This window comes from Panthera onca, chromosome F2 (genome assembly GCF_046562875.1).
Source record: "Panthera onca isolate mPanOnc1 chromosome F2, mPanOnc1 haplotype 2, whole genome shotgun sequence".
Lineage (NCBI taxonomy): Eukaryota > Metazoa > Chordata > Mammalia > Carnivora > Felidae > Panthera > Panthera onca.
In genome coordinates, this window is record NC_138356.1 from 54,856,281 (window position 1) to 54,881,574 (window position 25,294).

Sequence of the window (25,294 nt, forward strand, 5' to 3'; positions counted from 1 at the left end):
AATGACAAAAATTTCTAAGACGACGCCATGAGGAAACTATTTCAGGGCAGGAAATGACTGAAATCCTGAATGATCTACCCAAAAAGTGTGGAGTGTTTCAAATTTCCAGAAAAATGCCTGAGAAAAACAAGAACATTTCAGCCTGGCTTTGGCATAGGGAACCTTTCCTGAAAGGCTTTAGGAAAAGCATGTGGAAGACTGTCAGTCTATTGGAGAGGGAGAAGTTTTTCTTTTAAAACACACACACACACACACACACACACACACACACACACACACATACACACACACACACACCTCTACCACAGCGCTTACACAATTGAGCTTTTACACTTCTTTATTATTCACAGTAAGTATAACTTCATTAAAAAAAAAACATACAACAAGACCAAGTTTCATGTTTTACACATTGTGATCCATTTGAAAATACAGGGTAACTTCCTTCTGAGGTAAATAATTTTAAATCCCACTTAAATAGGCCCAGGATGGTCCCTGGTGGAGCAGGGGTAAAGGTGACTCTTATCAAGGCTTTTGATCACCACCTATAATGAAGGAGACTAATTTACATTTCCTTCTTGATTTATATTAAGGAATAGGTTATTTTGTTCTTGTTCATTTGCTCTGAATCTGTCAACACACAGGATTAAGGATAAAGAAAGAATACTCATAGATCCAGGAAGTTCCACAAGCTGTGGCCTATCTAAAGTCCTGTAAAGAAACAGACCTACTAAATAGTTTCCAAATTGTTGTTAAGGAAAGAAAATGTTGAGGTCTATAAAGACAGATGAGACAAAATTATTATAATTTTGTAGCCTGGGGATTGTTTTAAAAAAATGTCCTTTAATCTATTTTTCCTCTTTTTACATTACAAGCTCTTTAAGAATATGGGACATAGTTAATAATTGTACAATTATAATTCTGAAAAAATGTGTATGTAAGTATATTTTAAAATAATTTGTATCTTGGGGCACCTGGGTGGCTCAGTTGGTTACGCATCCGACTCTTGATTTTGGGTCAGGTCACGATCTCACAGTTTATGGGATCGAGCCTTGCATCAGGCTCTGCGCTAATAGTGCAGAGACTGCTTGAGAGTCTCTCTTTCCCTCTCTCTCTCTGCTAGTGCTCTCTCTCTCTCTCTCTCAAAAATAAATAAACTTAAATATATATATATATATATATATATATATATATATTTAAAATAATTTGTATCTTATTTTAAATGCATTAAAGGAACTTGCTAAGTTAAAGGAAATCTGTTGGGGTTGTTAAAATTTTAACTTACTATTTATTTATTATTTATTTTAATGTTTATTTATTATTGAGAGAGAGAGAAAGAGGAGACAGAGCACAAGCAGAAAGGCAGAGAGACAGGGAGACACAGAATCCGAGGCAAGCTCCAGGCTGTCAGCACAGAACCCGATGTGGGGCTTGAACCCACAAATGGTGAGATAATGACCTGAGCCAAAGTCAGATACTTAACTGACTAAGCCATCCAAGTGCCCCTAACTTAATCCTTAAAATCATAAAAGTAATAATTCTTAATGCAGAGGATCTAGATAGAGTACAGAAGAGTACAAAGAAGTAAAAAGAGAAAATAAACAGACAATAGTTTCCTATAACAGGAAAAATATTTAACAATTTTGCATATTTCTTATTGATCTTTTAATTATGCATATGGTTTACTTTCTCTCTTGCTTTTTAAAGCTCTGTTTCAACATATAGTATAGACAGTTTCATTACTCTGTTACTGAATACTTTCCCCAGGAACCTGTTAGGCTATAAAGAAAGAAGCTATTAAAGACTGACAGGAGCCAACACAAAAGGGCCCACATTGGCCAAAGATGGGACAATTTGAGCATCAGAAAGAATACATAATTAATGCCAGCTGACTGATAACCACTGGATACACAAAAAAATTCTGTGAGCTCAGAGTCATAAAAATAGGAAACTACAGAGAGAAAGAAGGACCCTTTTCACCTAAAAGAATGCCAACACACTGGAAATCATTGGCAGTGATCTAGGGACCAATTCTTTATATTGAACTGTGGCAATTAAAAGGAAAGAAAAAACTAGCATATATCCTGATTGAAAAACCGTTCCTGTACAAACTATATTTCAGTATAACTGAAATCCCTCACTGATATTGGAGAGTTCTCCTTTACAGAAGCATCTGGTTAATGAAAATATGTGGAATAACAGAAAGTTACTTTTTTGTAACTATTTTTTAAATGTTTATTTATTTATTTTGAGAGATAGAGAGTGCGAGCATGCAGGGGAGAGGGGCAGAGAGAGGGAGAGAGAGAATTCCAAGCAGTCTCCATATTTTGCGTGGAGCCCAATGTGGGGCTCGATCTCAAGACCATGAGATCATGCATGAGCCAAAATCAAGGAGTCAGATGCTTAATTGACTGAGCCACCCAGGTGCCCCAATTTTGTAATTGTTTCTAATGAAAGAATTGATTTAGATAACACACATAATAGATGAGCCATGAGACAATAGTCTGATAGAGAATTTCCAGTGAAGAGATCAGACCTTACCCATCTCTACCCATTCTTAGCATCACCAGTAGTGGGATAACAGACATGATGTACCTTCTGATGGGATGTCCAGATGAAATACACAGATTTCCCCATGAAGTATTCTTGCCACAAAAATTTCCCCTGAATCTAACCAAGTTTAAAGCTAATGTCCACCTTATAAAATATATGGAGAACAGAGAGTAATGAGTTAAAACAGGGGCTGGCAAGCTGCAACCTGCAGGCAAATTCTGCTTGCTGCCTGCTTTTGTAAACAGAATGTTACTGGAACACAGCCATGCTGAATCCTTTAGGTATTGTCTACTGTGGCTTTCCAGCTACAATGGCAGAGTTGAATAATTATGACACAGATCGTCTGGCTAGCACAGTCGTAAATATTTACTATTTTGTTCTTTACAGAAAAAGTTGTTTGGCCTCTCGGTTAAATGATATGAGGAAGCAAACAGACACTTTTGAAACAACTGGAGCTATTTCAATATTCTCCATGATACCAAGGAATCATGGTAATTGTGCAGTAATGAAAATGGCACTATGATTAGGTAAGAAAATGTCAATTTTTTAAAGAAATGCTTGCTGAGGTGTATAGGTAGAAATGAAATGACATGAGGCCTGGAGATTTGCTTTTTAAAATGCTTCAGCAAAGTAAACAAAGAAAAAAGGGAATAGATGTAGCAAATATGACAATATCTTGTTATTGCTTAATCTTGTCAAAGTAGATAAGCAGTATATGGGGGTCACTGTAATATTCTGTTTCTGAGTATGTTTTTAAAAGTTCCTTGGGGCGCCTGGGTGGCTCAGTCGGTTAAGCGGCCGACTTTGGCTCAGGTCATGATCTCGCGGTCTGTGGGTTTGAGCCCCGCGTCGGCTCTGTGCTGACAGCTCAGAGCCTGGAGCCTGTTTCAGATTCTGTGTCTCCCTCTCTCTGACCCTCCCCCGTTCATGCTTTGTCTCCCTCTGTCTCAAAAATAAATTAAAAAATGTTAAAAAATTTTTTTAGAAGTTCCAAAATATTTGATTTAATTTCTCAAAAACTTACTTTAAATGAGTAATTATTTAAAATAAACACAAACATATCATTTTAAAAAGTCAATTCCATCTTGTGGGTTATTTTAGGTTGTTTCTAATTTTGTCACTACTGTTGAAATTGTTTTGAATAACACATTTTAAAAATAAATCTTTGGTCAATTTTTTTTATTGTCTTACAGAACGTATATCCAAAGTGGAATTACTAAGCCCTCAAAGAAGTTTGAGACAACTTATACTCCTATTATTATTGAATGAGAGTGTCCTACTTATAAAATCCCCACAAGTATTGAATACCATTTGTTTGCATTTTTGCCAAATTAATAATGAAAAACATATTTTTGATGTTTTAGCTGCATATATTTAATTATTAGTGAAGCTTAATGTCTTTCATATGTTCACTGGATCTTTTTACTTAGTCTATGAATTGTTAGTTTGACAATTTTTCCACTAAAATGTTATGGATTTCTTATTGATCTGTAAGAAATCCTTATATATATGAAGGATATATCCTTTGTTAATCCTTTGTTATGTTTCACTGAGTTTGCTTGTTTTTAATTTACAGTATTTTTAAAAAAAATTTTAATATTTTTGAGAGAGAGAGAGAGAGAGACAGCACGAGCAGGGGAGGGGCAGAAAGAGGGAGACAGAATCCGAAGCAGGCTCCAGGCTCCAAGCTGTCAGCACAGAGCCCAACGCAGGGCTGAACGTACCAACAGTGAGACCATGATCTGAGCCAGAGATTGATGCCCAACCGACTGACTGACTCACCCAGGCGCCCCTTAATTTACAATGTTTTGACATACAAACCTTCTTCTACTTCTAGTTGTCAAATCTCTCCATATTTTCCTTTGTGATTTCTTCCGATGCTTTAATGATTAGAATGTCCTTCTTCACTCCAAGATCAATTAAACATTTACTTATATTTTCTTCTAGATTTTTATAGTTTCACTCTTCATTTAAATTTAATCCATCTAGAATTCATTAATTTTTTAATGTTTTATTTATTTTTGAGAGAGAGAGAGAGAGAGAGAGAGAGAGAGAAATCGTGAGTGGGGGAGGGGCAGCAAGAGAGTGAGACCGAGAATCCAAGCAGGCTCTGCACTGACAGTGCGGAGCCTGACTTGGGGCTTGAATTCATGAATCATGAGATTCATGATCTGAGCCCAAATCAAGAGTCGGACACTTAACTGACTGAGCCACATAGGCACCCCTGGAATTCATTTTAAGAGGCGATGGGAGGTTAGATGCCAACTTTATTATTATTATTATTTAATTTTTTAAGGAAATTTATTCTTTCCATATTACTTTGCAATGTTTTTTTGGTAAAAATTTGAAATCAATGAATATTTCTTGCAAAGCGAGTATATATACATTTAAAATCCACATTTAAAAATAATAAGCTTGCCCAGTTAAGATTGTGTGTGTGTGTGTGTGTGTATCACATAATTTCCTGAGATTTAACTACAGTGCCTAACAACCAATGTCATCAAACTTTTGGTGGCAATTATGATGACCAAGTCACTACTTCATCCTTGCACCAATTCCATACAAAAGTAAAACACAGGTTATAAAGATTACAAACAAAATATTTCTTCAAAGTCCAAGAAACATTTCTGAAACTTCTGGTTCATTTTTGAATTTAGATCTTGGAGCTCATTTGTTTCCCAAAATGCTGAACTAAACAATTCCAGAAGATGTACTTAAAAATAACATCAGGCAGAGGAAAACGTGGTTTTATGCCCTGACGTCTTGAAACATTCAGTTATGGTTTGATGTTCTTCAGTGTTCATTTGAATAATTTGGGGGGAAAAAAAAATCATTGTTGTTCTAAGGAAACATTAAACTACATGGAAATTTAGTTGATTCTCAGGAATGACTGAAGCATTTACAGACTACTTACTCATCCATTCAACAAATATTTACTATCTATGTGCTGGACACTGCTGTAAGTGTTAGTATTATTTCTGTTCCAGATCTTAACATTTCCCAAGACAGTCTGATGGAGACATAAAACGTCACAGTTTAAACTCATGCTTAATCTGAACCTTGTGAAATTCCTACCACAAACCATTCAAATGCACTGAAAGGATGTAGGTAAGATAAGAAAAGTGATGCTTATTAAGTAGCTATCAAGTAACACTAATTTTTAATAATATTTCATAGGTGGGAAAGCTGAGGCCCAGAGAGGTTAAGAATTCCACAGTCATACAACTACTAAGTAACTAACTCAAGATTCAAACTCAGGTTTCCCTGACTCTGAAATCTGTTTTCTTCACTACCACAAGCCAGTTTCTTTCTAAAATTTTCTACCTATGTTTGTTCCAAGAGGAAACAGCAGCAATTCTGGGAATGCTCAAATTAAAAACAGACAAAGGAAGCTGTTAGAAAGAAGCCATCCCATAATAAACAGACCACAAAAATTCGAGGCAAGAAGTTCTAGCTGGTTCTAGTTTTCCAATATTCTTGCTTCAACACTGTAACCATATAATGCTTGCCATTCAGAGAATTTTGCTTCTAGATTTGAACAAGACATTTTAAACTTCTTTTCCTTTACCTAATTTTAGCATTTTTTGGAGTGAGAATTCACAAGTCTACAAGGCTTTACACTAATTGCTTCAGTATTACACAGTGTGACACTACCCAACAGCCAATGTTGAAGTGTAAGAATACCATCCATCCATCCATTCAACCATCCAATTAACCATCCATCCATCCATCCATTCAACCATCCAACTAACCATCCATCCATCCATCCATCCACCAATCCATCCATCTACCCATCCATTCCTTCCACAAATAATTACTGATTTCCTATTACATGACAGGTAGTCATCTACATATTAAGGATGTCATGATGATCAAGACTCTCTAAGAGCCTTGTCCTGAAGAAGTTCACATTCTAGTGGTGGAGAGAGACAGTTAATAAACAAGTAAAAAAAGAAATACATAGAGAAGATATCTGATTGTGTTTACTATTAATGAAACAAACTGGGTGATATTACATAGACTAGCTAGGTGGGGGGGTGGGAAGTATTTCATCAGACAGGATGTCATGGAAGGCTCTGAAGAGGTAGTATGAGCTGAGACGAAACACATGAGAAGACACTAATCATGGAAAAGGCAGGGAAAAGAACTCCAGGTAGAGGGAGCAATAAGGAGTTTGGTATATTGAGGAAACTTAAGGAAGGCCAGGAAGGGTGATAGGGAGAGAAGGACTAATGATGAGGTTGGAGGGAGGCAGAGGCCAGAGCATGTGTAAGATTATAGGCCAGGAATCCCAAGTTTATGTTAAGTGCGATGGAAGCCTTAAAGTGCATTAAGCAGATGACAACAATTTGGTTTGCGGACAACAGACTGTATTAGTGATGATATATCTAGCTAATATTTACTGAGTGCCTACTAAGTACCAGGCATGTTGTAATAAGTCTTATTAAGTTAACCTAATAACCCTTCAAGACAGGCACTAATATCATCCTGCTTTGCAGAAGGCATACGAACCTAGCACTAGAATTTAAGCCACCTGCTCGAGGTTGTAGTCAGTAACTGGTAGAGCCATGGTATGAATCCAAACAGGCTAACTCCAGAGCCTCCTTTTTAACCATTATGTAGTGTGGCCCCTTTAGGAATGAATGAGCCCAAGCATATAAACATGTGGAGCCCCTGACATGGTGGAAATCAGAGATGATAATGGTTTGACTAGGTGGTAGCTGCGAAAAAATCGAAGAAAGTAGATGGATTTGGGATTTATTTTGGAAAAATAATTGGAAGCATTTGATTCACAATAATGAAAAATAGGAAGGGATCGAGGATGTCTTCAAGTGTTTTTTTGTTTTTGTTTTTTAGAGACAGAGAGAGAGCACTAGGGAGAGGGGCAGAGGGACAGAGAAAGAAAGTAAGAGAGAGAGAGAGAGAGAGAGAGAGAGAGAGAGAGAGAGAATCTCAAGCAGACTCCATGCTCAGTGCAGAGCCTGACATGGGGCTTGATCCCATGGATCATTACCTGAGCTGAAATCAAGAGTTGGATGCTCAAATGACTGAGCCACCCAGGCGCCCCTCTTCAAGGTTTTTTTGTGTAAGCAACTGGTCCGTGGTGGTCATTTCTGAGTTGGAGAAAAATGGGTTTATGAGCATGTAGGTGCTGCAACCAAGAATTCTGTTTTTGATATGTTAATTATGAGGTACAAACTAACCATGAACTGGAAGATATCAACTAGGCAGTTGGATATGAGAGCCTGAAGCTCAGGGGAGAGGCCAGAAGCATCACCATCCTACAGCTGACAAATTTAGAGGTGGGAGCCCTTGGGGAGGGCAGGAGGAGGAGGGGGCAATGTGACAAGTGAGGACAAGGAGAGGGGGGAGCCAGCAATGGTGCCCAGGAAGTGACTTGAGAGGCAGGTGGAGCCTCAGAGGGGTGGGACCACAGAGGCTAAGGAGGAAAATCCTTCCTAAGGGAGGGGCTTGTTCATTTGTGTTGAGTGCTGCTGGGAAGTCACAGAAAATGAGGGCAGACAAGAGAAAGATTGGCCAGCAAGGCCACTCACATGCCTGGCAAGGGCAAATTATGGAGTTTTGCTGTGAAAAGGAGAAACAGGATGGCAGGCACAAAGAGATGAGGGGTCAAAGGAGCCTATTTCCTTTAAGGATGTGTCTACTCGAGTGAGTGTATGTGTGAGCTGGTGGAAACGAGCTGGGGAAAGTAATGCAACGAAGCCCTTCCACCAACACTTGTCACCTACATCTATAAAAATGGAGAGTGGAGTAATTATTTAATGAATGTCTCCCTGGTTTCTTGGAGACAAAATAATCATCTCCCATGCAAACATTCCTGGGATTTCTGAGCTATTTTGGAGCTTTGAGCGCTCCCTAATGTCATTCTGGTGCATACTTCGGCGGTGGAGAAGGATGAGAGTAAGTGAAGTAAAGGAAGGCAGGTGTCCATTTCTTCATAGGACGCACGCTGTTTTGGAAAGAAGGGCCCTTACTTGGTTTTTCACCAAGCATCAAGATGTTTGATTTGTGTTAGCAGCCAGAGGAGAAGGAGTTTGGAGGGGAAAATATCTCGGTTCCAACTAAATAGTTAATGTAGTGTGAGAAAGGACACTATGGAAGGGTTCTGGTGAGGGGGTAGCAGGTGCAGAAACAGGGGGGCAGTGTGGCTCTGTCACTGCCCCAAGACAGGGGTGCCCGGCAGGTGGTGTGTCGAGGGGATCTGTCCTGCAAGCTTCCATTTTCCATGCTTGGTCCTTTCGGAACGATGGTTCTGAAATAGGCATGTTACTAATACTTCTGATTCCCTCTCCTTAGCAATAGGGGTTTATTTGCAGTTTCTGATGCCATGCCTTTTTAAAGACTCAGTTATTTTTTTAAAGGTTCCTTGGTGGGAGAAGATGAGAGAGAGGGAGATGGGGAGGTGAGGGAGGAGCACTGGAAGGACCATCAGAAGGAAAGAGGAGACAGACAGAGACAGATCAAGAAGCTATCTCATCATCTCTTGAAGACTCTTTAACAAGGACACTGCAAACCTCTCCAAGGACACCTGAGTTAAACTTAGCTGTCTTGTAGCAACGTAAATATCGTTTCCCTTTTGTTCTATTTTTCTCACACTGAGAATCTGAATATAGTGATGGTCAGGAAGGAGGAAGGGATACAAATGAAGAAAAGTTAAGGAAAAAGCGATACTCACATAGTTCCTGTAATTGCTACCTTTGGGTTTTATCTATTAAAAAAATAATAATTGTTTCAGGTAACACATGTGTAGCATGGTTTTACTTTGTTTAAAAAAGGGAACAAAGAGAAAGAGAAATATGCTCACAAACAGTCTAATTCCAGTGACATTCATAAAATAAGGTTCTGAATTTTGAAGGTTAACCCTACAGACAAAATGTCCACCTACGAAGAATGCATTGAATAGTGTCCCTCTCTAGAGTGGAATATGTGCTGTCCTTACAATGAACGAGGGGACGTCTCTGTGCTGACAAGCAATGCCGGGAACAGGTACTGCCTGAATACACCTTCCTGGAGACCAGAGTTCTGTGGGTACTGTTCATCACTCTACGTCAGCTCTCAGGATAGTGTCTTGCTCACAGCAGATGTTCAATAAATATTCACTTAACAAATAAACAGAAAGGATCACCGATCAATATAGCATGATCTCACTTTGGTAAAAAGCAAAGCAAAATAAGTCCTATAAATGTGATTACATCTACTCTATGGGTTTGCACATTTTTATTACTTTGGAATTTTAAAAATACAATAATTAGCATTAAAATATAATCCTCACAAACACCTCAGAATAAATACAAGGGTTGGTTAGGGTCCACAGACTCATGAATTCTGAGGGTTGGGTTAGAGTTTGTGAGGAATGCTAACTGTATGGTCACCCACACAAAAGGAGACAGAATAAAGACAGAGCCAGCCAGGAAAAAGGAGGAGCCCCGGGAAAATTCAGACAGCAGCGGAAAGCTGAAGGATGAGTTTCTGCAGGGAGGGGGGTGAGTGCTGGATGAGCCCACATGACAGCACTGGGAGGCACTGGGAACCTTGGTTTGGGTTCCCTAAAAAGAAAGAGCGGTCATTCAGACCTACAAATACAAAGAACAAATCGGTGGTTGCCAGAGGGGAGGGAAAGGGGAAGAAGGGAAAATTGGGTGAAGGGGAGTGGGAGATATAGGCTTCCAGTTAGAAAATAAATCACAAGAATAAAAGGTACGGCACAGGGAATAGTCAATGGTACTGGAATAGCGTTGTGAGCACAGCATACACAGAGGGTTCTTGAAACACTATGTTGTACACCTGAAACTAATGTAACATTGTGTGTCAACTACACTGAAAATTAAAAAAAAAAAAAAAAAAAAAAAAAAAAAAGAGAGGAGTCAGCCTGAAAAGGACTGGCCTCCTTCTGGAACCAGAGCAGTGTGACCCCAGGCAGTGGAGCCTGGGGCACTATGACTGTCCAGCAGCTGAGGAGCAGCTGTCACTGGTGTCTCTCTCCCCTCTGGCAGAAGAGGGGCTGCACAGTATCTCCAAAGCAGGAGACAGCCAAGCCGAGCAACAGGGGACATGTGGAGCAGTTACTGTGCCCGGGAGCCAGCAAAGCCACCTTCCAGTACAGGCATACTCAGCAGTCTTGTATAGCTGAAGTGCACCCCGTCTCCCCCGGGTCAGTGGGAGGAGACCAGAGCTTTCTCAAAAGCACCTGGGTGGGGGGAAGGGTGGGGTCGTGGCTAGTGTCCAGTTGTAGTGCTGGGAAATGTGAGTATGTAGCTTTGTGCTAAATTCCTTCTTGACTCTAACCTGGGCTGCTTTTTTCTCATGCCTTGCAAGTGCCGATTTGTGAGTGGAGCGTTTTCTGATTTTCTTAGCAAGAGATCTCTCTTCTAGCTACCCAGAGCACTGGAGTCACGGTTCTATTACAGAGATTAATTACTCTTTTTGACATTTGGAGATGCTAAACCGAGATGCCAAACTCTCAAGGACAGGAATGTTTCCTTCATTTAATAAACCCATTAAGTTGAGTATTAGGTACCATTCTAGTTGTTATTCCCCCAACTACTAAGATAGTACCTGCTCTCAGTAAATTTTATTAAATGAATGAAAATACTTCACTTGTCTTACTCATAATTATGCCTTCTATCAAATTTCAATAAATACTTATTAAGCAACTGCTATATGTCAGGTATAGTGCAGGGAACTATATTGTTCCTGCCTTCACGGAGCTTAGTCTACTGGAGAGTCAGGTAACTAACTATGAAATCTAAAAACCAGGTGGGTCATGTGGTATGACAGAGGAAGCATATAGTGGCACCTAACCCAGCTGTGAAATGTATCCTTCAACTACCTACCCTATACTTACCTATATTCACCTCCAGCCTTTCTTTTCTTCCTATACATGTCTTTTGGGGTCCACCCCCAGGTTTGTTACAAAGCTAAACCTTTTCCACTCATTCTCTCAATCTCTGTGTGTGTTTATTTAATTTCTTTCTTGTTTATTTCCCCTCAGCCTAACAATCTTATCAAAATACCTGTCATTTGATAAACACTCTATCTTCACTATAAATAACACTTTTCTTAAGTTTATTTATTTTAAGAGAGAGAAAGAGAAAGTGAGCTGGGGAGGGGCAGAAAGAGGGACAGAGAAGGAGAGCAAGAATCCCAAGCAGACTCCGTACTGTCAGTGTGGAGCCCAATGTGGGGCTTGAACTCATCAACTGTGAGATCATGACCTGAGCTGAAACCAAGACTCCATTCTAACTGATTGAGCCACCCAAGAGCCCAAAATAACACTTGTTTTTATTCTACTTCTTTCCCATCCCAGTTAAGCTTGTTTTAAAAAGCTGTCTACACTGTATTTGTCACCTCCCATTCACATCTCAGCTTGATGCATTTTGGATTCCATCCCCACAATTTCCTGGGATTGTTTCTGCCTAAAATCACTGATACCCTAGTGGTTTTATCCTTGAACATTTTTTAGAGAATACCTTCCTTCATCTTGTGTGACAGGGGAACCTGTTGGCTACACTCTTCTTCACTGTCACTCCTGACTCTCCTCCTTCCTCCCTGAACTCTTTTTTTGGGTGCCTTGGTTTCCTTTTTCTGTATACTCATGCTTGATCTCAGAAGTCTAGCCTTGGGACTCTTATCTTCCTCCATGCACTGCCCTTGGGTAATATTATCAGCTCCCTTGACTTCAGCTACTGACATCTCTGCCTTCTCTCTGGAGCTCCAGACCTTTCGCTTTACCTCAAATGCAATCAAGCTTAATCTGAGCTTGTTAACCTGACTCACTGTCCTTTTCCCCCAGTCCTGCTGCTCCATTTGTGTTCAACCAGAGGAAATTCAGATAGAACTCTTTCCTGCCCCTTCCACTTGTAATTGGTGGACTCATATATGTATGTTCTAGCCCCTAAATCCTCTTACATACCATTTTATTGGTCTTCAACTAGACTGTCACAATGGCCTTCAAACCAGGCAGGCTCCTCGCCATCATTCCTACCTCCTTCCATCTATCGTCCAACATATAATCTGAAAGATTTTTCCAAATTGTAAATACAGTCATAACTCTTCCTTGCTGAAAACCCTTTCATGGCTCTGCAAGATCTTTAGGAATTGCCATATGGCAGCCCAGGAGCCACACCCAGCCATTTATACATGCTACTTAGCTGGCAGTTAGTTAAAAACCTGAATTTTTAGGGGTGCCTGGGTCTCTCAGTCGGTTAAGCCTCTGACTCTTGATTTTGGCTCAGGTCACAATCTCTCGGTTCGTGGGTTCAAGCTTGGGATTCTCTCTCCCTGTCCCTCTGCCCCTCCCCCCTCAAAAATAAATAAATAAACTATATTTAAAAAAAAACACCTGAATTTTTAAATTTGAATATTGTGAGAAGGGGCACATGCTGTCCAGTTCTAGACTCCCCTCTATTGTGATCTATCCAGGTGGCCTCACCCTTTGCATTACTAGCCTAGTTTCTGTATGGATCTTTGATCTCGTGGATCAAGTTAGCATAGCATACAAAACCTTTCCTGATCTGACCTGGCCCACCTTTCTAATCTTATTTCATGCTTTCAACTCAGGTCTAGGATGCCAAGGCTCATGTTTATCCACTACACCACACTAATAAATGCTACTTCTTTGAATCCTTGGGCTTATGAAATGTGAGAGGCCAATGCAGATAATAAACGGACCAACAAACTCAAATTACAAGGAAGAAGTGTGTGTGGAGTGGGCGTAAGTAAAAGGGACAGGGAAACAAGTAAGTAAAAGTAGTCGCGTGGGAATCACATCTACAGACGTGGTATCCCACTTATTTTTTGGTGCCAGGGTGAAGGCAGTAATAGAATTGATTTTTCCGTCTCTCTGTTTTATTCATCATCATGACTTTAGCACAATTCCTGATCCTCAGCAGGCATTTAATAAATGCTTAGTGGACACCACATTTTTGTGGAAGCTTGCAAAAAGGTGAATGTTCTGCTACTCCCAGGCTACAGTTTCTCTTTTTCCTCATTCAGTGAATCCACTGGTTATTCAGAAAGAGTATATCCAGTGTACCTGCTTTCAGAGTACCCCAAATCCTCCTAATATCAAATAAAGTAAATGCAAAAGAGTTAAAAGTATGCTAGAGATAGTAAATCCAGTGAGAGGATTACATAGGAAAATAAAGGAGGAAAATACTTTCTCCTCCTTTACTTGTCTACCATTTGAACACAAGTTACAACAATAATGTAGATATAAAGAATATTAATGCTAAGACTAATGACACAGGAATTATAAATGCAGAGTGAGAAGCTATCATTTCCAGGGAATGTGGAGGCATTTTCCTTGCCCATGCCATGAGTTTAAACAGCTTGGTTGGCCACCACTTCTGTCTTCTTTGATCTTTCTTCATCTTGCAATGCTACTGGGGCATACCCTTCACGTCCCTCATACAAAATTCCCAAACACACACAGACCACAAAGGATTGAGGCTCAGACTTCAGTAGGTATAAGTCATCTAGAAAGCCTATAAAATACAGATTCCTGGGTCCCTCCCATTCTGTGATAATAGATAATAGGTTAGGGTGGGGCCAAGGCATCTGCATTTCAAACAAAGTTTTCCTGAGGATTAGAAAGTAGACAAATGCCATTCTCTGAATTGCGAAACAATTCAGATCATTTTAGAACAACCTTAGTATTTTAGAACATAAAAGATTCTCATGGTACCATAATCTGCTCTCAGGCCTGGTCCAATTCCATCATGGTTACTATTCACCATCCCCACTGCTCAGTAGGTCTTTTATTAAATGGCAAAAATTTTTGCTCTTGCCCTCCTAATTGCAGTCACCACATCTTCAAAGAAATATTGCCTATATTGTGACCCATATCATTAGGTGCTTATTTCTGTGGCTGAGGCAGTTAAGCACTTGAAATATCTATTATGCAACTGTGCCTGGGTCCTGTACTCATTAAAATAATACTAAAGTCTTAGGGTCTTTGTTTTTTTCTTCACAGCAGGTTGGCAGTCATTCAATTAGAGTGTAATTCAGATTGCAGCTCACTTCACTTTAAAATGTTCATCTCAGTTCTGATGATTATGTTCAAAGATTTACTCTATCCAGATGCCAAGCTTCCTCAACTGGACAGAAGCAAAGCAGAAATATTTGTTTGGCAAGGCCTGGCAAATTTTTGGAGGTATTGTCATGTCACAGCAGGGCACTAGTCAGGTTGTAATTTGCCTTAATTGTTCTTCCCACAAATAGCAACGATGATTACCTCTAGGTCACTGGCACTCAAAGAAGGATTTCTTCCCAGTCACTGTAAAAACCAGAATACTTTCCACAAACACCTTCCTCAGGATTCCACTGCAAAGAATCCTGGATTTTGACCATTTAGTGTCTTGACCTGATACAGGTTTTTAAATTTTTTTAATGTTTATTTATTTTTGAGAGAGAGAGACAGAGCATGAGCAGGGAAGGAGCAGAGAGAGAGGCAGACACAGAATGTCAAGCAGGCTCCAGGCTCTAGGCTCTGAGCTGCCCGCACAGAGCCTGATGCAGGGCTCAAACTCACAAACCGCAAGATCATGACCAGAGCTGAACTCAGATGCTTAACCAACTGAGTCACCCAGGCACCCCACCTGGTACATGTTTTAGTGGGTTAAGTCACAAACCTGCCTATATACCTGTGTGTGCACATTAGCAACATGGAAATAACTCCGAGAAATCACTGGTCTCCCATAAAACAACCTGTGTTCTCTACACATAATTTGTTCCACCTGCCATATTTACAAGGCACCCTAAGGAGAACTAGAGTAAAACCCAGCAATCCATCTGCCTCCCAGCCGTAAGGGGTAATTATTACCTCAACTAAGCAAGGAGGAAATGCACAGCAGGCTGCTAACCATGGCAGGTGACCGATGGAGGTGACTGACTGACTCAGCCAGGTCATGGGCTTTTCTAAGAATGTCTGGAGTCACGGTATTATGACAAACAAAATTCACTACCAACAAAGAAAGGGGAGAAAAATGGGCAGAGGCCTAGATTCAATGGGCCACACCCAGAACACAACTCACAAATATGAGCTTTGTCACTTCTTGTGGGCATGTTAAAACAAGAAACAAGGGGAAAGAGGGTGGGGGGGGGAGGAAGTTGGGGTGATGCTATACCAAACCATTGGTTAAAAAAACTTTAAAAGTGCGAGAGTGGACATGAAAGCAGGTGTTTTGTTTCTATTAACCTACTATTAACTATACTTCTGTATGTATTCTTTAAAAAAAAACTTTAGTTAATATTTACTAGGAATATATAATGTTTTGTTCGCCATGCACACAAATAGGGCCTGGCTTCCAATACCATATAAACTTTACTGTGCCCAGTTAAGGTCACAATGACGAAGACCAAATACAAACTGTAAAGAATAGACTGTTTTATCAGAAGAATGATGTTGGAGTGCACAAAACACATTCATATCTTCAAAGAAATTCTGTTACTAAAAAGCTATTAAAGGAAGCGCTCTTTGGGATTATACCCCAAATGAATTGCAAAAGGTCACACACAACTCCTTCTTTCTGAAATGAGATAGATACAACACACAAATTAGCATATAGAATATCAAGTCATTAAATGTTCCTTGTCAAAGCTCCCGTGGGAAGATAGGGGAAAGGCAGGGAGTGGGGGAAGGAATACAGTAGGCAAAAATGGACAGGCCACTTTGCAAAGACATGGTTCCCAGTCCTGTAATTTCACAGATCAGTAAAATTAAAAGAAAAATATATGGTGGACGTGGGGAACACATCAACAAAGAGTTGTCATTTATTCTGCTCAAGTTTAACCACCATCCACTATCATGACATTCTGTTATAATATAAAATTATAAAATAATAAAATAATATAATACAATATATAAAGGATAAAAAGTCAGACTCTCAAAATAAAGGATAATTCTTTATATCAAGTAAATTTAACTTCATGTAAACTCACCACATCCTTCTTTTAAAAACTGAGCATCTTAGAACATATGAAGCTCTTCACAATCAATGCCTTTGATATGAATTTGGGGAAAAGAGTCTCTAGCTTGCAGTTCTGAAAGTGTAATTTTCAAATCAAATCGCTTTGTGTTTGAGGACCATTTTCCTCCACAATTTCATACCTGATGGTAAGAATCCCCCTAGCTCTGCCTGTCCCTTTTCACATTAGTCAGTGTGATGATTTATAAAGAACACAAGCTAATGCAGAATGATCACCGTAAGGCAATGAAGCTATGGCAGCAACAGATCTCTCTAAATTATTTTAATTTAATCCTAACAGAAGATGGCATTTTTAATGTTTGCCTGTACCTTGGTCTCTGACTTAACTGCCATGATTAAGCAGCCAACACATATTCTGGCCTCAGTGTTAAAGTGGCTGGATTAAAACCAGCTATTTCCCCCTGCTGGCTGGACGTGTTTTACATTCTCTACCTCACTGCCTGCAGCTTTAATGCTCCCCATAGTACCAAACCCATTTATTTTCTATCCCCAGACTGACCTCCTAAAGCATCATTAACACGCCCCCAAAGGGGGCTCCTGTCAATTTTAGCGCAGCACTCAAAGCTGTCTTGGGGTCTATCGGGGCTCCATAGGAAAGGAAGGCACTGAAGGAAAGGCACCAACCCAAACCTTGGGGAGCCCCAACACAGAAAGATGAGGCCTAGGAACAGGGGGAATCCTATTCAGAGACTGCATGCAAGGCTAACGATGGAAAGACAGGTTTATAGACACCCATAATTAGAAGCTTCTGCCACTCAATTCTCAGCTAGTTAATGGCAGAAGGATCAATATCTACTTTCGATTTTCATGTACAGCATTAGGGCCTTAGTGGGAGACAGGTCTCCTGGGAAGGAGAAATCACCCAGGAATGGGTCTTGGAGAAAGTGATTCATGACCAAAATTTATAATTTTATTGATTTGCCTAATATATTTTCTAAAATATATTTGGAGTTTCTCTTTTGTTTTGATCAACTTCCTTTTTTTTTTTTTTTTCCTTGCTAACACTACTCACCTTGAAGTCAGTCACAGAGAAAATGATTATGTGGAGAAAATATCGGGAATAAATGTGGAATGGAGTTATGTAAACAAAGCGTGTCAGTTTGGAATGATATCCCCTGGGTTCATTCACACTCAAACACAGTGATTCCTGAGCTCCAAAATGGAGTGAAAGCAAACAGCACTGCCTTCTGCAAACACGTTTCCAGGTCCTAGGGATCTTTGTGTTCTCTTCTTGCAAAAGTACCGAGCAAAACCATCAGTGGGTCTCCACTTTAAATTAGATTCATAAAGTCCAAATGGTAAGAAATAAGCTTTAAAATATAATATTTTGATAGAATTTTTTTTTTCAGAATCAAGCAGAGCATCTGAGGCTTTACAAAGAAAAATAAAAAATTGTCAGTACAGTATTTCTAATGTACAATTTATGCATGGGATGGGGATTATTTTGTCAAAGTATATAAGAAATCCAAAGCTGCACTTAAAAGCACACTGAAAAACATAGTTACTGATACTAAAAATAATATTGAATCCTGCTAAATTGGGGCATTAATCATAGCATCTTGATTCCTATGTTCCCTCTCATACATGTGTTAATAGAAAATTACATTTTCCCTGAGTAAGCCCTAAAAATTAGCCACTATGAAACATTCTTCATTACTAACAAGACAGTCACTCTTTTAAAGTTTACCCAATTTCCAAATACTTCTCAAAGAATACAAGTCTTTCCAAGTCACATGTTTTAATGGGTTATAACAGGCTCTGTCAAGTGATAATGGTGGCATCTTCAGAAGAGATTTATGCCTTTGCCAAATGAGCTCACAACTTTAAGGAAACTTCCTTAATCATGTGCCAAAACTGACATCCATAGTTCATCTTATTAAGAACCATCATTTATTAAGTGCTTCTATTAATCAGGTACTGCATTAGGATTACCTTTAGGTCTCATTCAATCTTACAGCAACTCTACAAGGTAGGTGTTATCATCCCATTTTATGGATATAACTGAGGCTCAAGGAGGTTAAGCAACCTGCCCAAGGTCATTCAACTTGTAAATAGTGAAAAGATCAGGCCTTCCAGCTCAGGTCTGGCACATGACAAAGCCTGTGCTCTTTTCCTCTAAACTACAAGGTCAGGCCTAGCCCCGGGATATAAACCTCCTTGATCCTGACCTCATTCATTAGAAGTTGTTTTATCTTTGGGGATTCCATAATTGGAAGTACACAGGTTTATAAAGGCTGTTGGTATAAAATGCAAGCAAATACATTTCCCAGAGTGAACAAAGGAATAGTTTTTTAAACGGTCAAAGGAAAAGAAGTTAGATTTCACATGGTAAATTATAAACCAGAAAAATATGTAAAAATAGGTATGAATTTCCATCAGGACTGAGCCATATGAAACTGCTATATGTGAAGGTCAAAACAGCCAAAAAGGTGCAACCTCAGACAATTCATCCTAATAATAGAAGTGCAGATCTAGGCTCTAAGGGGCATGCTCCAGTCCATTCACAGTGCACCAGCAGAGCACAAACTTGGTGATCGTGTGTGGCTCCCATGGGTACTATACCTGAGCAGAAGCTGTTGCTGCTAATGGTCCTCGCTGAGCGCCCAGAGCTGCTGGGGTTGAACTCTCTGCTCTCTTCCTCAGAGAAGGGAGACTCAGAGGCTGGGGACACTTTGTGCTGTTGCTGGGGCAGATGGGGCCGAAGAATCAAACGGGGAATTCGGCTTCTGGAAATCTCCTTCTCATGATGCTGCACTCTCTGCTCCTTCTTAAAATCAGACATTAAAAAGAAAACAATAGGAAACTTGTTTCCCCCTCTTAACTCCTGTTTGTTCCTTCTGGGTTCGGTTTCTAAGAAATCACCTTTCTGAATACTGTATCTTTACAAAGTACTCCTTATCTCAGTTGCTTCAGTGAACACCAAAACTCTGCCACTGAGCTAATCCTTCAAATCTTCTGAAGACCACACACTTGGGCGTGGGTGTGTGTGCACACACACATGTGTGTGCATGCACACGCACACACCTCCACTCATTAGCAGGAAAGCCATTCCCTCCTCCCATGCGATTCCTAACTCACCTTCCCTCTCTGGCTTCTTCCATCACATTCAAGCTTTTGCTTCTCTCAAAGGCTCTTTATTACTCACAGCACACTCCAGCTTATTACTTGATTTCCTCTAGACTTCCATTTTGCTTTCCCTGACTTGTTCTTTCCTGTCTCCTCACAAAGTAGCCCCCTATACCTGGAACAATTCTTTCTTGATGGATCATTCAGGCTTATCTTTCAAATCCCTCCTCTTCCGGCCAGGATCTTAATTATTCATTAATATCCTGGTACACAAGGCTTGTTGCCAACAGAAAAGCAAACAAAAACCCAATACCCAGTAAGATGGCTCCACCTTTTACATCCTGGTTAGCTTTTGTTTTCCTTACAGAACACCCATGAGAAGAGAGTTTTCTCTCTCTCTTCTTAAAAACACAGCATTAAATACAGAACCATGCCTTGGTTTTAAAAATGCATAAAAAAGTAATATTTTGGCAGGGTGTTCCAATTTTTCAAGTGCTTTCCCAACCATTACCTCATTTGATCTTTACAACCCAGGCCATAGAGAGGACACTAATTTAAATCCCTATTTACAGATGAGGAAACTGAGGCTAAAAGAGCTAAAGATGCTTAGCCAACAAGGCATATCATCTAAAAGCAGAACAAGCTTTAAGTCCAGTGTTTTTCGGGGTCACCACCGCCCTGCCTTATTAAAATGGATTCCTAGGAGGAGCTCTTTGCAAAAAACTGACTGCTTCCTCCAACCTCTGCAATCGAAAAAGGCCTTTGGATTAGTAACAAACACTATTTGGAAACATGACCTCCTGCCCATTTCCACCGGCTTACCAGGAAGGGTCGCTGCCAAAGTAAACATCTCTGGGAGGTCTGCACAGTGCAGGAATTGAAGGGAAAGCCTCAGCCGCGGGAACTCCTGAGGTCGCTGAGGCATCTACCCCATCCAGGGCGAAAGCCGCACCCAGCCTCTGGATTTGCTCTGCACATCAGTCACCCAGCAGGTATCACACGTCAGCCACTCTCGGGCACACTGCAGACCCTGAACCAATGCTGGGTCGCTGACATGCTGGGGATCTTATTTCTCAGTCACCAGTACACCAAATCCTTTTTATTCACATCACTAACCGGGCATCATTTGAGAGCTAGATCCCAAATCCCCATTTTCAGGAGATGGATTAACCCTCCAAAGTCAATCTTTTAATCCTCGTGTCACCCCCTCAAATCTTTTCCTCCGGTACCATCTCTCCACCTCCTGGGTCTCATCGTCACCTGAACAAATGTCCTCTGCCTTCCCATCGTCCCCACCACCTCCTCGTCCCTGTTCCCTGCGACTCGTACGCCACCCCTCCAGCTCTCACCTGACCCGCTCGGGGGCCCCGCGGAGCGCGCGGACACTGCCCCCCCGCGCCCCCACGACGTGCCTTACTTACCTTGGTCTCTCGAAGGGGTCCCATCGCTCCGCTGCCCGCCGGGTCTCCGCGCCGCCGCCGCCGCCGCCGTCCAGGAGGAGGCACCTGCGGGCACGGGAGCGAGGACACTGCGCTGAGCCGGCGCGGGGTGCGGGCGGCGGGTGCGGCGGGGCCGACGCGCCGCCGCCGCGACCGCCGCTCGCTCGGCTCCGAGGGCGCGCCCGGCCGCCCCGCCCCGGCCGGACACGTGGTGCCGCCGCCTCTGCCCGCGGCCGCTCCCGGGGCGCCGCTGCCTCCTCCCCGCCACCCCCGTCACCTGCCGGACCCCGGGCGGCTCGTCGGGTCCGCCCGCCCGACCTCATCGCCGGCACTTGCCCCTAGTACCGCGCGCCCCTCCCGCTCTGCCGAGCCCGACCCGAAGCGGGCAGGCCGGGGCTCCGAACATCTCCAGCCTGGAGGTGCCCGACCCCCTCGCTTTGGCACCTTAGGGTCCGGTTTGAAGGGGGTGCACGTCTGAGAGAAAAACGGAGAAAAACTGCGATACCACGAAGAGCCAAAATGGAGAAAGTTTTTTCCCTCGCGGCCCCTCCCTGCCCTCTCGGTTTTTAGTCAACATACGGCTCCCCACAATTACCTCGCCCGAGAGAGATGGGGCGGGTCCCCCTGCACCCGGACCCCAGCCAAGCCAATGCCAATGCTGCAGGACTGACACAGCAGCTCGTGCAGGGATCTCAAAGGCCGAGATTCTCCTTGGGGGATTTACATCAGAAAGTGCAGGGAAAAAACGACGGGGCCGGTTCCCAAGGGCTTGGAGAGCCAGGCTGTTTAAAGGCGAGGGCAGCCTTTTTTCTCCATCTCTGCCTTGAAGCGGTGGCCGGGGATGCGCCCCGGGGCACACTGCTGTGGGAAGGGCACTACACCTGAACTCAGAAACCCAGCGCTCTACTACTCTCTTCCAGCCGATGCCTTTACCTTAAAGTTCTTGACCTCTCTGAACCTCAAGTTTACCCTCGTTTAATTGAGGGATAATAATAGTATCTACCTCGAAGGTAGCTGTGAGGATTAGATGAGGAAAATAAAACAGTTGTACCCAGCTGACTGAACAGAACTTTCCAAAGGGCAGTTGAGTCACGTTCAGGTCACCCATTCAGTATTTGCTGAGGCCTCTCACATGACAGAAAAAGCATTTGTGAGACATACAAATTTGTTCAAAAAGCTTAAAATCTGTCCAACTGAGGACTTAAAATAGACATCATCAGCTGGGTCATGGGCCTTACTTATTACAATTACTACAGTTAATCTTACGCAAGTCAACATATATAATAACAGATGTCCTTTACTCAGAATTGGAGGATATTCTAAGTAGCAATGTGGACAGGACACAGTCTGATCCTTACACACAGTGTTGTACATGGGAGGACTATAATCCTTGAAAATTATATTTGAACCACCACCATCCCCATCTGTCTGTCCTGCAGACAGCATTTTTCCGAGTCCTCAAATCTCAAATCTAGGAATGCGCAGTGTGAGTCCAAAGAGAGCCTGAAATCAGAGCATTAGAGAAATCAATTTGCCTTTTTCCTATATTCCTAAAGAAATTTTATCGCATACATCTTCATGACTTTTCAATCTACTTAGATTCCTTAAGCAGTGAGCCTGGTAGTCTTAGGGTTCTTTATTTGGAAAGAGGGGGTGATTAATTCATACTTTCTATACCCACATTGTCTTGGATAAGGACTTCAGAAAAGTGATGATTCCTACAGTCTATTATTTCCAAAATTATGTGCCCAAGGACATATAGTATGATATAGAAATGCACTGTTAAGGCCAAAATGTGCTTCTGAATTCACTACTGAGAATTGAGAATTGAGTCTGGGGGCCTCATAGTAGAAACACTCCCCACTGAGCTGTCCAAATCAGAACCTCAGAGTCATTCTTGACTTTTTCTTCTCCCTCATAAAGCCCCCACATAGCAGAAACCACCAAGTCATCTCCATGATACTCTAGTAATAATATCTTGAATCTGATTTCTTCTGTCTACCGTTCCACTCTATTATCTGCATTTAGAGTCTAAACCACAAACATCCCAGATGATTGCAGTAATGGTCTAACAGAAGTTGTCTTGTTCCCAATCGTGCCTCTTATTCCTTTCTTGCCAGTTTTTAAATTTTTCCACAAGGCCTTTCTGAATGGCCAAATCAAGCCATGTTTCTTCATTAAAACTCATTAATCACTTCTCAGGTGTCCTCTAATATTCAAACTCTTGAATGTGGCACAGAGGCCTTTCATGATCTGGCCTTCTTTACCTCTCTGATCTCATTTGTTACCATTCCTCATCCACCATCCTCCCTCCTTACCTACTCGTCCTCTCTGTCCCCCCTTCCCAACCTCTGCTCCACCTACAAATGGATAACCCTCAAACTGTAGAACTTTCAGTTCTCTGGAGGTGTCATGTTTTATTTTTCCTCGAAACTGTTCACATGCTGGTCCCTCTGTCTAAAGCATTTCTTGCATTTGACTCCCCTTAACCCCCCTTCAACTCCTAAAGATACATTAAGTTTCATTTTAGAAACAGCTTCTTCCAGAAAACCTTCCCTGACCCTCCAAGGTCAGTCCTTACATATTTCCAGGACACCTGTTTTAAATTCACCCCAGGAGAGCTGTTAAGATCTTGTATAAGAATTCCCTATTTATTGGTCTGTCTTCGCCAGGGATCACAGGCAGTACCTAGTACAGGTCCTGTCATACAGAAGGCACTCAATATACAACAGTCAAATGAATGGTGATGAATGAGTGAGTTCTATAAGCCCATAAGGAGTCCATCAGTACAGGGTAAAGAAAATAGGCAACTTCTGTTTTGCAAACGACTCAGATAAAGCTGCTTCCAATATGTCTTTGTATTTGATGATGGGGTGTGTGCCTAAAAAATCCAACATGTGTTCAGTGAAAGCTTTTACTGCAGAAGTGCAGGCAGTGAGAGGCTGTGCAGTAGCCCCGCTGTCACCATAGCAACCCTGCCGAGGGAAAGGCTGATGATTTAGTGTTCTAACGTCTCTTAGCTCTGTACTTTTGGAACCCAAGCCTGTTTTTCTGCTGTTCTAAAAGGCAAGTTTTACAAATGATAATATCTATGCTGCCTTTAATTTCATTCAAGTGTTTCTCATGTCATTAACAGAAATGTCTTATAACGTTTGGATTATACCACCAAAGACATATAATCTATTATAGCATATTATATTCATCTTTCATCTGCTTTAAAATATTCTCATGCATCATTTTCCATTTCTACTTACTTATTTTGTAGTCTCATTTTGTAATTTTGTGGTTTCTCCTTTAGAGATGAGTGTAATGCTAGGTTTTAGAAAATATCAGCTGCTTTAGAAGACTAGAACCCATCTAGATTATAAATAATATCCATGCCCAGGCCTGGGAAGGAACTGGAAAGATAGGGTGTTATAGTTTGGGGAGAAAAGAAGAATGTGCAGGTAATTATGCCCCCCAAATCTAGGATATATTATTTAATTCTTTGTTTATGTGAAATTTATAGTTATCAAATGAATAATCTCTTTCATTTATACAAAACTTTATATTTTCAGAGCTCTATTTTTAGAACCTCACTTGAACCTCACAAAAATCCTATGAGGTGCATGTGGCCAATTCCTGAAATTAAAGAACTGAAAAAGGACAGGTTTTTATTGATAGGAACCCCCCAGCCTGCAAACTTAAGAGAAAAGACAATATATATAAATGCACTGCAAAGAGAAAACATCTCCACCATACAACCGAGACCTACTGCAGTACCCCCCACCTCTGTTCTCCCTCACAGCTCACCTGTGTGTGTATGCTGAGGGCTTCTCCGGACTCAGTCAAGGCTGACAAAGCACCATCTCCTAATCCTATCAGCTGTGTGAGCTAGCGCTGCCTTCTGTCTCAGTGACCCGATGTTGGGTGATCTGCACAGCAACAAGGAGCAGCTGACGTGCTTTACAACACGTCATGAGGAGAAGAAACTGCATTCTGGGGCATCCTGGGATTTTTTGTGGTGGGGTGGAGACCCATATTTTTCTCACCAGGGAGAGAGCAGTCCATTTCCCCTTAGAAGTGTGTGTGAGTGATCAATCCTCCTCTTACATTATGTGTGTTAATGTTACTTTATGGTTAAGGGATTTTGCTGTTGTAAAACTGTAATGAGTAGAATTCTACAAGATCTCTCCCTGAGGAGGGGGGCCAGAGAGTACCTGGGTCAGAGAGGGGAGTGGGTAGCCTGAA

General features: G+C 41.4%; 1 protein-coding gene across 3 annotated transcripts in view; it reads right to left on the reverse strand.

The window, feature by feature from the left end:
• SYBU (syntabulin) overlaps positions 1-25,294 on the reverse strand; it is a 112,314-nt gene that overhangs the window by 52,061 nt on the left and 34,959 nt on the right. For 2 of the 3 annotated variants that reach the window (XM_060611172.3, XM_060611171.3), the window contains exons 2-3: positions 21,047-21,130; positions 19,122-19,326 (exon numbers count right to left, since the gene is read on the reverse strand). In XM_060611172.3, coding sequence (XP_060467155.1) covers positions 19,122-19,326; positions 21,047-21,070 — 229 coding nt within the window. In that variant the 5' untranslated portion in view covers positions 21,071-21,130. Of the gene's footprint in view, positions 1-19,121; positions 19,327-21,046; positions 21,131-24,856; positions 25,000-25,294 lie in introns of those variants that run through there. The other variant, XM_060611170.3, reaches the window with a different exon arrangement.